General features: G+C 42.7%; 1 protein-coding gene across 2 annotated transcripts in view; it reads right to left on the reverse strand.

The window, feature by feature from the left end:
- LOC140469661 (uncharacterized) overlaps positions 1 to 12,981 on the reverse strand; it is a 57,499-nt gene that overhangs the window by 43,222 nt on the left and 1,296 nt on the right. The window contains exons 2-3 of one of the 2 annotated variants that reach the window (XM_072566381.1): positions 2,435 to 2,595; positions 1,344 to 1,515 (exon numbers count right to left, since the gene is read on the reverse strand). In XM_072566381.1, coding sequence (XP_072422482.1) covers positions 1,344 to 1,515; positions 2,435 to 2,594 — 332 coding nt within the window. In that variant the 5' untranslated portion in view covers position 2,595. Of the gene's footprint in view, positions 1 to 1,343; positions 1,516 to 2,434; positions 2,599 to 12,981 lie in introns of both variants that reach the window. The other variant, XM_072566380.1, reaches the window with a different exon arrangement.

Genomic DNA, 12,981 nt, shown 5'->3' on the forward strand with positions numbered 1-12,981 from the left:
CAGGAAACTCACCAGCAGAATAAATGAGCATCAGCTTGCAACAAAACAACATGACACATGTTAATACACAGTGACAATGGCAGACACCAATTCAACTGGGACAATGTTTAATACAGGGACAGGCAAAAGAAAGACAAGCTCAGGAATTCCTGGAGGCCTGGTATTTATCGACTGGTGCTATAAACAAACATGTTGAAATAGACCCCATCAACAAAGCACTACAGTGCAAAATCAGAAATAGACCCACTGGTCATGGCAGATAGAACTATATAAAGTCTGGGCAGATCACAACAACAGTGCTTCAACCGGAGGCTACACCGTATTGAAGATTACACCCAATAGGAAGATGAAATGTTTGCAAAAAAATACACTGGCTCGGCGAACAGATAAACAACTCCAACTGGATAAGTATGAGACTGTGTGTCTGTGTGTGAGAGACTGTAAAAATGGGACACTGATTATTGGATGAGACTCTGATGTGTGAAACAGTGCAATGATGCTTTTGTGTGAGACTGTACTTGTGAGTTGCTGTACATGTGTGAGGTTGTATATGTGAGAGCGTGCAGGTTTGCAAGAACTAATATTGCTTATTGATATGCATGACCCCAGTGCAGTGAATTGAGGTGTGGGACATACACATTTGAGGTTTGACAATTTTCTTTGATATTTTTCCATTGTCATGAAGGTGTAGTGGCGTACTTTACCTTTAAGAGCATTAGAATATGACATTTGGGAAACAAATAGCTGGAGTTGCATTGCCATGAAACAAAAAAACAAACTTAAATTCGGTCAATCAGTTTAAATTATGCCCCAAGATACCAAAATCCTATCAAATTTGAATTTAGTATTTTGATAATAATAAAACCAATGAAATGATTCAATGTTTTGGGGTATAAAACCAGATATTTTGAACAGTTAGAGGGAGAACTGCTAAGCCATCACCAAGTACAGATGGCCAGCAGAACAGCTTTCTGAAAGGTACCTGTCTCTACGTTTGTGCAGGAGAACATCAAAACCGACCTAGAGAAAATCTACCGAGAAAAATCTACAAAGGAGAATTGGCAAAGCTGACTGGGTTTGGAACATGATTTTTTTTTGTAAATCTTAAATTGGGATTTTTTTAATCAGACTAGTATTGTAGAGTGGGAAGTAAAAGATAAGTTTAAGAGAAAGGAATTGTAAATAGTTGTTGGTTAGTTTAAATTAGCACAGGGGTTTACCCCGTGTTGTAACACTGTCTCTTTAAATTTCAAAAGTTATACAAATCTCTCATCTGATTCTTTATTCTAATTCAGCCCCCTCTGTGGCTGGTGACGTTTCTCCCAGACTTCTTTTGTCCCCACCTGTCTTCTAAGTTGTATCCCATCATAGTCTGTGGGCTACCAGGTCTGGCTGCTTCATGAGACTGAGAAGTGACACTGGTTGTTGCTGATGTTATGGGTAGATCCAATGCACCAAACATCCGATCCGCACTCCACTGGGGGAGCGCCAGTAAACTCAGTGATGGCAACTCATCTGCAAAATGAAAAGTAAGCAATCATTAACAAAGGGTCAGTCTGTTCTCCGACTTCCATTTACCTACATCCTAGGACTCCATTCGGCCCAGTAGCCAGTACTGTCTCTTTGGAAGAGTTGTCCTATTGATCTTTCATTGTGGCCTGTCAATTTTCTTTTTCAAGTATTTGCTTAACTATTGGATTTGTTTTTACCCATCCTTTCAGGGAGTTTACAATCACAGTAAGCCTCTGGTTAAATAGAAAACTCCACACCATCTCTTTGGTTATTTTCTAATCTGCTGCTTTAACACCCTGAAGTACTTTGCTCGAAACCAATCAGACAAAATGTGAGATTGAGACCCATAAAGAAATACCACCTTTCCCTGTATTTCTTTATGGGTCTCAATCTCACATTGGTCTGCCTGAAACTTGTTGGTTTTCCAATTCAAGTAGCTGTCCTTGACCAAGTGTTGTGGACTGGCACATCCCAAGATCTAGGACTGTGCATTGAGGGATATTTTAAAGCTTGTCATCGACTGCAGATGGCCAATATGGAAAGGTTGCAGTCTGAGGGTATTCAGCTATGGTGTACTGAGGAGCTGGAAACTGTAGAATGCTAGGGGGGTGTGCCTTACTAAGGATGTAATTCAAGAATTTGAAAATGCATTGAAGCATCGGAATATAGTATATAAAGAATATTTTTTATCCACTCCACTTCCTGTCATTTTCACTTTGCTCTTATTAATTGTTCAGTCAATTCTATCATATTGTCATTTAGTAACAAACACCCCACCCTCAGCATCATGCTCTATCTCTATTGAGGTTAATTCGATTCAAGTAGGTATCAAAGCCAAATGACCCAGTTGGCGCCAAAAGTGTATCACTTGATTCCTCCCGAGGATTCATCCCAACCAATCACAATCCATCACAACATTCACCTTCAATTTCCGGAGGGACTTTGTGAATGGACTCTAGTCTCTTGCGAGGAAGCCCACGCTGCAGGCGCCTCAGGGTCTCCCAGCACAGCGGGTGTGGGCAGAGTGCATCTTCACACAGGGTCTCATCCACATTTTTCAGGGTTTCTCGGATGGTCGCCATGCTTCTTGGGGAAAAGGAGAAATTTAAAAAAGTCACCTCACCCAATCAATTTGCAGAACCGATGTTGACTGGAGCCTTCCCTCAGAAGCTACGAAGCGGGTCATGTCCTTTGTGGTTTGTCTCGACAGATTGAAGGATCGTGGCATTGGATTTTCATGTCCATCATTTTTATATACATCACGTAATTAACAGGTTATTCCAGTGGCTAAATGCCAATAAACTACATGTTCCATATTTGTTGCTCTGTTTTCCTTTGGGAAGTGAGGGTGGACAGATTGCTAAAAGTATGACAATATTTGCAGGGGATCCCTCTGAATGTGTGAACAGTTAACATCTACAGTAAATGTTTGATAGTGTAAAGTTTAAACATGGCTAAAAAGAGACATGAAGTTGAAGCTTTCTATCCTGTGGACATCAGGACTGAAATGCAAGGAAACAAATTTTGGAAAGGAACCAACAATTTATGGTTGGCAAGAAGATACAACAGGAACTGTTAATTGTGAATCTGATTATGACCAGACCCCAGACAAGGTCCCACAATTTGTTACAGTTTGAGAGTAAGACACCACAAACTGTTAAGCTTCCGAATTAAGGAGGCTGAACCTGGTTCCCATTCTGAATCCTTGGTTAGTGGCAACAAAGTTAATGTGGAAAGGATCCCTTCCCTTGTGGATACCTTTCTGTCAGGCCCAAAAGTACTTGTGTTTTAAATCCAGCCAATTTAACCAGGTTTTCTTAAAGTAACAGAATGAGTTTATCAATTACTAAATGTGAGAGGAATTACTAATGCAACACACATACACACAGCTTAAAATTAAGAGGTGAGTCCCAAAAGAATAAAATGAAAGGAGTTAGGTAAATGGTGGTGCCGATCAAAACTGGCAGGAATGATGTGATGGAAATCACAGAGATGTGGCTGCTAGGGGATCAGGATTGGGAGCTGAATATTCAAGGATATACATCCTATCGAAAAGGCAGACAGGTGGGCAGAGGGCGGGGGTTGCCTTATCAGTAAGAAATGGAATTAAATCAATAGGAAGAAAGAAAATAAGGTCAGATGGTGTAGAATCTGTGCGGGTAGAACTGAAGAACCACAAAGGTAAAAGAACCATAGTTGGAGTCATGTGCAGGCCTCCAAACAGTAGTCAGGAGCTGGGGCACAAGATACACCAGAAGATAGAAAAGATGTGTAGGAAAGGCAAAGCTATAGAGATCATGGGAGATTTCAATATGCAGGGGGACTGGGAATATCAGGTTGGTCATGGATTGCAGGAAAAGGAATGTCTATGAGATGGCTTTTTGGAGCAGCTTGTGGTGGAGCTTACGAGGGAACAGGGCAATACTGGGTTTAGTGTTGTGTAATGAGGCAGACTTGATAAGGGAGTTTAAGGTGTAGGAGCCCTTAGGAGGCAGTGATCATAATATGATTTGCTGTGCAATTTGACAGGGAGAAGATAGAACCAGAGGTAACAGTATTACAGCTGAATAAAGGCAACTACAGAAGCATGAGGGAGAAGCTAGGTAGAAGTGACTGGAAGGGGAGCCTAACAGGAAAGACAATGGAACAGCAAAGGCAGGAGTTTCTGGGAGACACAGCAGAGATTTATAATGAGGTAAAAACAAGCATGGTATAGGGAGGATGAGGCAACCGTGCCTGACTAGGAAAGTCAGGGATAGCATGAAAGCAAAAGAGAAAGCATATAATGTGACAAAGGGCAGTGAGAAACCAGAGGATTGGGAAGCTTACAAAGACCAACAACAAAAAAAATAAGGAGGGAGAAGATTAAATATGAGGATAATCTAGCCAGTAATACAAAAGAAGACTGTAAGAGTTTCTTTAGATATATAAAGGGCATAAGAGAGGCAAAAGTGGATATTAGGATGATGGAAAATGACGCTGGAGAGATAGTTGTGGAGAAAAAGGAAATAGCTGAGGAACTGAATAATTACTTCACATCAGTCTTCACAGTAGAAGACATGAGTAATATCCCAAAAATTCAAGACAGTGAGGGAGCAGAGTTGAGCTGTCACCAAGGAGAAGGTGCACGAAAACCTGAATGGCCTGAAGGTGGATAAATCACCTGAACGAGATGGACTACATCCCAGGGCTCTAAGGGAGATAGCTGAAGAGATAGTGAAGGTGTTAGTGGTGATCTTTCAAGAATCACGAATCAGGAAGGGTCCCAGAGGACTGAAAATCACTAACATGACATCCCTGTTGAAAAAGGGAGTAAGGCAAAAGATGGAAAATTACAAACTGATTAGCATAACCTCGGCTGTGAGTATGATCCTGGAATCCATTGTGAAGGATGAGATTTCTGAATACTTGGAAGTATATGGTAAAATAGGGCAAGATCAGCATGGTTTTATCAAGATGTCATGCTTGACAAATCTGCTAGAATTATTTGAAGAAGTAATGAGCATGTTAGACCAAGGAGAGCCAATGGATGTTATCTACCTGGACTTCAAGAAGGCCTTTGACAAGGTCACTCAGGAGGCTACTCTTTAAGATAGGGGCCCATGGTGTCAGAGGCAAGGTGCTAGCATGGATAGAAGCCTGGCTGTCTGACAGAAGGCAAAGAGTGGAGATAAAAGGGTACTTCTCAGGATGGGAGCTGGTGACAAGTGGTGTTCCGCAAGACTTAGTGTTGGGACAACTTTTCACTTTATACATTAATGATCTAGAAGAAGGAACAGAGGCAATCTGGCTAAGTTTTAAGATGATACAAAGATAGGTAGAGGGACAGGTAGCATTGAGGGGGCAGGGAGACTGCAGAAGATTTGGACAGGTTAGGAGAGTGGGCAAAGAAGTGGCAGATGGAGTACAACGTGGGAAAGTGTGAAGTCATGCACTTTGATAGGAGGAATAGAGGCATGGACTATTTTCTAAATGTGGAGAAAATTCAGAAGTCTGAAGTGCAAAGCAACTTGGGAGTTCTAGTCCAGAATACTCTCAAGGTAAACTATCGGGTTGATTCAGTAGTTTGTAAGGTAAATGCAATGATGGCATTTATTTTGAGAGGACTGGAATATAAAAGCAGGGACGTGCTTCTGAGGTATTATGAGCGTCTCGTCAGACCACCTTTAGAATATTGTGTGCTGTTCTGGCCCCCATATATCAGGAAGGATGTAATGGCCTCGGAGCGTGTTCACAGGAGGTTCACGAGAACAGTCCCAGGAACGAAAAGCTTAACATTTGAGAAATGCTTCAGGACTCTGGGTCTATAACTCAATGGAATTTAGAAAGAAGATGGCGGATCTAATTGAAACTTACAGAATGCTGAATGGTTCAGACAGAGTAGATGTTGTGAAGATGTTTCCATTGGAAGGAGAGACTAGGACCCAAGGGCACAGCCTTAGAGTAAAGGGAAGACTCTTTTAGAACAGAGATAAGGAGAAACTTCTTCAGCCAGAGAGTGGTGAATCTATGGAATCCATTACCACAGAAGGCAGTGGAGGCCAGGTCATTGAGTATATTTATGACCGAGATGGATAGGTTCTTGAATATCAAGGGGATCAACGGTTACAGGGACCAGGTCCACGCCCCCCAACAATCCATCCTCCTGCCCTGGCACCTTCCCCTGCCACTGTAGGAATTGCAAAACTTGCGCCCACACCTCCTCCCTCACCTACACCCAAGGCCACAAAGGAGCCTTCCACATCCATCAAAGTTTTACCTGCACATCCACCAATGTCATTTATTGTATCTGTTGCTGCTGATGTGGTCTCCTCTACACTGGGGAGATTGGACGCCTCCTCGTAGAGCGCTTTAGGAATGTCTCTGGGACACCTGCACCTATCAACCCCACTGCCCTGTGGCCCAATATTTCAATTCCCCCTCCCACTCTGCCGAGGACATGCAGGCCCTGGGGCTCCTCACCACCTGATGCCTGAAGGAAGAACGTCTCATCTTCCACCTCGGAACACTTCAACCCCAGGCCATCAATGTGGACTTCACCAGTTTCCTCATTTCTCCTCCCCCACCTTACCCCAGTTCAAAACTTCCAGCTCAGCACCGTCCTCATGACCTGTCCTACCTGCCAATCTCCCTTCCAACCAATCCGTTCCACCCTCCCTTCTTGTACTCTTTGCTACCTTCACCAGGCCTCCTCTCTGACCTATCACCTCCATCTCCACCCCCATTCACCTATTGTACTCTTTGCTACCTTCTTCCCAGTGCCCCCCCCCATTTATCTCTCACCCTGGAGGCTTCCTGCCTCTATTCTTGATGAAGGACTTTTGCCCGAAATGTCGATTTTTCTGCTCCTTGGATGCTGCCTGACCTGCTGCGCTTTTCCAGCACCACGCTAATCTAGACTCTGGTTTCCAGCATCTTCAGTCCTCACTTTTGCCTGGTTACAGGGAGAATGCGGGAGAATGGGGTTGAAAAATGTTATCATCCATGATTGAATGATAGAACAGACTTGATGGACTGAATGGCTTAATTTCTGCTCCTATGTCTTATGGTCTTATGGATCAATTTCTGAATTGATTGTGAAGAACAAATTGTTGAATATTACAGCTATTACTGTAGAAGTTACTGGTAGCATTGATGTTGATAGTTAAATGCTTGATTTCACGATCCTCAATTTTGCATATTGTTTGAAATTCACTGGACTGAATCTTACAATATTTTGGCTGAGTGTCAATTATGAGAAAGTGAGGATGCAGATCTTGGAGATCAGAGTGGAGAGTGTGGCGCTGGAAAAACACAGCAGGTCAGGCAGCATCTGAGGAGCAGCAGAATCAACGTTTTGGGTATAAACCCTTCATCAGGAATCTTAATCCCCAAAACATCAATTCTTCTGCTCCTCAGATGCTGCCTGACCTGCTGTACTTTTCCAGTACCACACTCTCGACCCTGAGTGTCAATTATGTCAAGTTTCGTGGAGGTATTCTCTTCATGAGATCTAGCAAAGCGTCTTGCTGTAATCCTAAACTCACCTCATTAGCTACCATTTTACCCCTGTCGTCTGATGATTCTACCACTTGCCTTACCTAGAGGAGCTTGCTAATCTCTATATTCTGGTATAGACTGGCATCTTTGGCACCCACACCATACATGGAAAGCCATTGTGCACAAGGATAACACTAACATTCCAAAGCTGCCTTGTTCAGTTCCAGTCTAATGGAGATTTGTTGGACAAAGAGAAACTGGTGCCACAATTCTTCGACAGGGACGTGGAGGTTCTTGTGGACAGGGTCATGCAGAGGAGTGATGTCCCCTTCCCGGAAGACCAGCAAAGGAAATACAATACCAGATTCTATCAACTAGTGCCGAGGTTGCCACAAGGATATTATTACGGTGGATAGGTTTCAGAAAAGATTTACTGGCATGTTGCCGGGAATGGAGGGTTGGAGTTAGGAGAGGCTGGATAGGCTGGAACTTTTTTCATTGGATTATAGGAGGTTGAGAAGTGATTTTATAGAGGTTTATAAAATCATGAGGGGTATAGATAAGATGAATGGCAGGTGTTTCTTTCCCATGGTGTGGGATTTCAAGACTAGGGGGCTATTTTTAAGGTGAGAGGAGAGAGATTTAAAAAAGTCTTGAGGGGCAATTATTTTCACAGAGTTCATGTGTGGAATTAACTTCCAGAGGAAGTGATAGATGCGGGTACAGTTACAACAGTCAAAAGACATTTAGGTAAGTGCTTGAATAAGAAATGTTTGGAGGGATATGGGCCAACGCAGGGAGGTGGGGCTAGTTTAGTTTGGGATTATGGTCAGCACAGACTGGTTGGATTGAAGGGTCTGTTTATGTGAAGTATGACTATGTAAGGGTCAGTGTGGTTTTCATTATCCAAAAGGATGCCCAGCAGTGCAGGAAAGTCAGTGATCTTCTCTGCCACCAGGATAAGAGTCATACAGATGTACAACACAGAAAGAGACTCTTAAGTCCAACTCATCAATGCCGACCAGATATCCCAAATTAATTTAATCTGATTTGCCAGCATTTGGCCCACATATACCCATCCCAGATGCCTTTTAAATGTTGTAATTGTACCAACCTCCATCACTTCATCTGGCTGCTCATTTCATACATGCATTACCCTCAGCGTGAAAACGTTGCCCCTTAGGTCCCTTTTATATCTTTTCCCTCTCACCCTAAACCTGTGCACTCTAGTTCTGACTCCCCCCATCTCAGGGAAGAGGCTTTGTCTATTTATTCTATTTATGCCCCTCATGATTTTATCAAACTGTAAAAGGTCACCCCTCAGCCTCTTATGCTCCAGGGAAAACAGGTCCAGCCTATTCAACCTCTCCCTATAGGTCAAGCCCTCCAACCCTGGCAATATCCTTGTAAATCTTTTCTGAACCTTTTCAAGTTTCACAACATCCTTCCTATAGGAGGGAGACCAGCATCGTACATATTATTCCAACAGTAGTCTAGCCAATGTCCTGTACAGCTGCAACAATGACCTCCCAACTCCTATACTCAATGCACTGACCAATAAAGGAAAGCATAACAATTGCCTTCTTCACTATCCTATCTACCTGCGACTCCACTTTCAAGGTACTATGAACCTGCACTCCAAGGTCTTTTTGTTTACCAATACTCCCTAGGACCTTACTATTAAATGTACAAGTCCTGTCCTGGTTTGCGTTTCCAAAATGCAGCAACTCACATTTATCTAAATTAAACTTCATCTGCCACTCCTCAGCCCATTGGCCCATCTGATCAAGATCCCATTGTACTCTGAGGTAACTTTCTTCGCTGTCCACGACACCTCCAATTTTGGCATCATCAGCAAACTTACTAACTATACCTCCTATGTTCACATCCAAATCATTTATATAAATGACAAAAAAACAGTGGACCCAGCACCAATCCTTGTGGCACACAATGGTCACAGCCCTCCAGTATGAAAAGCAACCTTCCAACTCCACCCTCTGTCTTCTTCCTTCGTGCCAGTTCTGTATCCAAATGGCTAGTTCTCCCTGTATTCCATGAGATCTGAACTTGCTAACCAGTCTACCAAGAAGAACTTTGTCGAAAGACTTACTGAAGTCCATATAGATCATGTCCACCACTCTGCCCTCATCAATTCTCTTTGTTACATCTTCAAGAAACTCAATCAAGTTATTGAGACATGATTCTCCACACATAAAGCCATGTTGACTATCCCTAATCAGTCCTTGCCTTTCCAAATACATGTAAATCCTATCCCTCAGGATTCCCTCCAACAACTTGCCCACCAGTGAGGTCAGACTCACTGGTCTATAGTTCCTTGGCTTTTCCTTACCAGTTTTTAAAAATAGTGGCACCATGTTAGCCAATCTCCAGTCTTCCAGCACCTCACCTGTGGCTATTTGATAATTCAAATTTCTCAGCAAGGGGCCCAGCAATCACTTCTGTAGCTTCCCACAGAAGGGTATACCTGATCAGGTCCTGGGGATTTATCCACCTTGATGCATTTTCAGACATCTAGCATCTCCTCCTCTGTAATATGGACATTTTTCAAGATGTCACCATCTATTTCTCCACATTCTATATTATCTATGTCCTTCTCCACAATAAATACTGCTGTAAAATACTCGTTTAGTATCCCTCCCATCTCCGGCGGCTCCACACATAAGCTGTGTTTTTGATCTTTGACAGCCCCTATTCTCTAGGTAAAAACAATGATTTTACTGCTCCTCGGATGCTGCCTAAACTGCTGTGCTCTTCCAGCACCACTAATCCAGAATCTGGTTTCCAGCAAAAGATTTTACTACTCCTCAGATGCTGCCTGAACTGCTGTGCTCTTCCAGCACCAATAATCCATAGCCCCTATTCTCTCCCTAGTTACACTTTTGTCCTTAATGTATTTGTAAATTCCTTCTGGATTCTCCTTAACCCTATTTGCCAAAGCTATCTCATGTCCACTTTTTGCCCTCTTGAATTCCCTCTTAAGTATACTCCTACTGCCTTTATACTCTTCTAAGGATTCACTCGACCTCTATTGTCCTTACCTTACATATGCTTCTTTCTTTTGCTTAACCAAACCCTCAATTTCTTTAGTCATCCAGCATTCCCTATACCTCCCAGCCTTTCCTTTCACCCTAACAGGAATATACTTTCTCTGGATTCTCGTTATCTCATATCTGAAGACTTCCCATTTTCCAGCCGTCCCTTTACCTGCGAACATCTGCCCCCAATCAACTTTTGAAAGTTCTTGCCTAATACCATCAAAATTGGCCTTCCTTTGATTTAGAACTTTAACTATTAGATCTGGTCTATCCTTTTCCATCACTATCTAAAAACAACATCCGCCATAGAGTCATAGAGATGTACAGCATGGAAACAGACCCTTCGGTCCAACCCGTCCACGCCGACCAAATATCCCAACCCAATCCAGTCCCATCTGCCAGCACCTGGCCCATATCCCTCCAAACCCTTCCTATTCATATACCCATCCAGATGCCTTTTAAATGTTATAATTGTACCAGCCACCACCACTTCCTCTGGCAGCTCGTTCCATACAGGCACCACCCTCTGCATGAAAAAATTACTCCGTAGGTCTCTTTTATACCTTTCCCCTGTTATCCTAAACCTGTGCCCTCTAGTTCTAGACTCCCCCACCCAGGGAAAAGACTTTGTCTATTTATCCTATCTGTGCCCCTCATAATTTTATAAACCTCAATAAGGTCTCCCACACTCCTGGGAAAACAGCCCCAGCCTATTCAGCCTCTCCCTAAAGCTCAGATCCTCCAACCTTGGCAACACCCTTGTAAATCTTTTCTGAACCCTTTCAAATTTCACAACACCCTTCCATTAGGAAGGAAACCAATATTCCAAAAGTGGCCTAACCAATGTCCTGTACAGCCGCAGCATAACCAGCCAACTCCTATGCCCAATGCACTGACTAATAAAGGAAAGCATTCCAAATGCCTTCTTCACTATCCTATCTAGCTGTGACTCTACTTTCAAGGAGGTATGAACCTGCACTCCAAGGTCTCTTTGTTCAGCAATACTTCCTCGGACCTTACCATTAAGTGTCTAAGTCCTGCTCCGATTTGCTTTTCCAAAATGCAACACCTCGCATTTATCTAAATTAAATTCCATCCTCAGCCCATTTGATCAAGATCCAGTTGTGCTCTGAGGTAAACTTCTTCGCTGTCCACGACACCTCCAATTTCGGTGTCATCAGTAAACTTACTAACTACACCTCCTATGGTCACAAAAAGGACGAAAAGTAGTGGACCCAGCACCGATCCTTGTGGCACACCACTGGTCACAGGCCTCCAGTCTGAAAACTCTCCACCACCACCCTCTGTCTTCTACCTTCGAGCCAGTTCTGTATCCAAATGGCTAGTTCTCCCTGTATTCCGTGAGATCTGACCTTGCTAACCAGTCTCCCATGGGGAACCTTGTCGAACGCCTGATTGAAGTCCACATAGATCACGTCTATTGCTCTCCCCTCATCAATCCTCTTTATTACTTCTTCAAAAACCTCAATCAAGTTAGATAATAACATTTAATATTTGATTAATGTAGTCTTCACAAATAGAACATTAGCAGCTACGCATAAGACACAGATAATAACATTTAAGATTTGATTAATGTTGTACGCATAAGAAGAATATCTCCCACTAGATGGTTGTTTAATCAATAACTATAATTTCCAAATTAATTATAGATCCACATATATTCAAAAGATTACTAAAAGCATTAAAGGAAAAGTTTCAAATCAGTTCAGGCAGTAAAAGTAGTCCCTGATATCATTGCTGGGAGAAATGAATAAAGTAATGAAGTGATCAGCAAGTTCGAATTATTTGGCAGTTAACATGGTGCAGTTGGCAAATATTACTTGAATACAGTATCCATTGTTAAAAGCCTCAAGAAGGGAAATAAGAGTCTGGGAAACATCATGAAGGATTGGGGGTGGGGGTTGAAGGACGAGGCAAGCTTGAATTGTATAAAATACTGTACCAGACAGCAAATTACAAAGGGATAATTTAGTTTCGCTGACCAATAGTAATCGGACTGGGGGGTGGTTGTGTGCACACACTAAGTTTAAAGTGTATAAGTTAAGACATTTCGAAGCTTTGTGTGTACCATACTGCTAAGAAAATCTGAAGTTGTAATGAGTTGTACCAAAATAAAGTTGTACCTGAATCTACCACCAGACACAGACACTCGTCTGAAAATATGAGAACTAGCAACTACTGACCCTGCGTGTCCTCTCTGCTGCCTACTTACTCACTTGAGAAACCACACTGCTATTCACTGATCAGGACCAGCAAAGACATCAGCTATTGCATCCAATTCCATCTCACTGAATCCCTCCTTTTTTGTCACAGGAGGAGAAAATGGCCCATAATAAGGTAGAAAGATGGACAGTGGAATGCCTGACATTTAGATCATCATCTCCATGAAGAAAAAACCCTGGTTCTCACAGGA

The sequence above is a fragment of the Chiloscyllium punctatum genome, chromosome 49, assembly GCF_047496795.1.
Source record: "Chiloscyllium punctatum isolate Juve2018m chromosome 49, sChiPun1.3, whole genome shotgun sequence".
Lineage (NCBI taxonomy): Eukaryota > Metazoa > Chordata > Chondrichthyes > Orectolobiformes > Hemiscylliidae > Chiloscyllium > Chiloscyllium punctatum.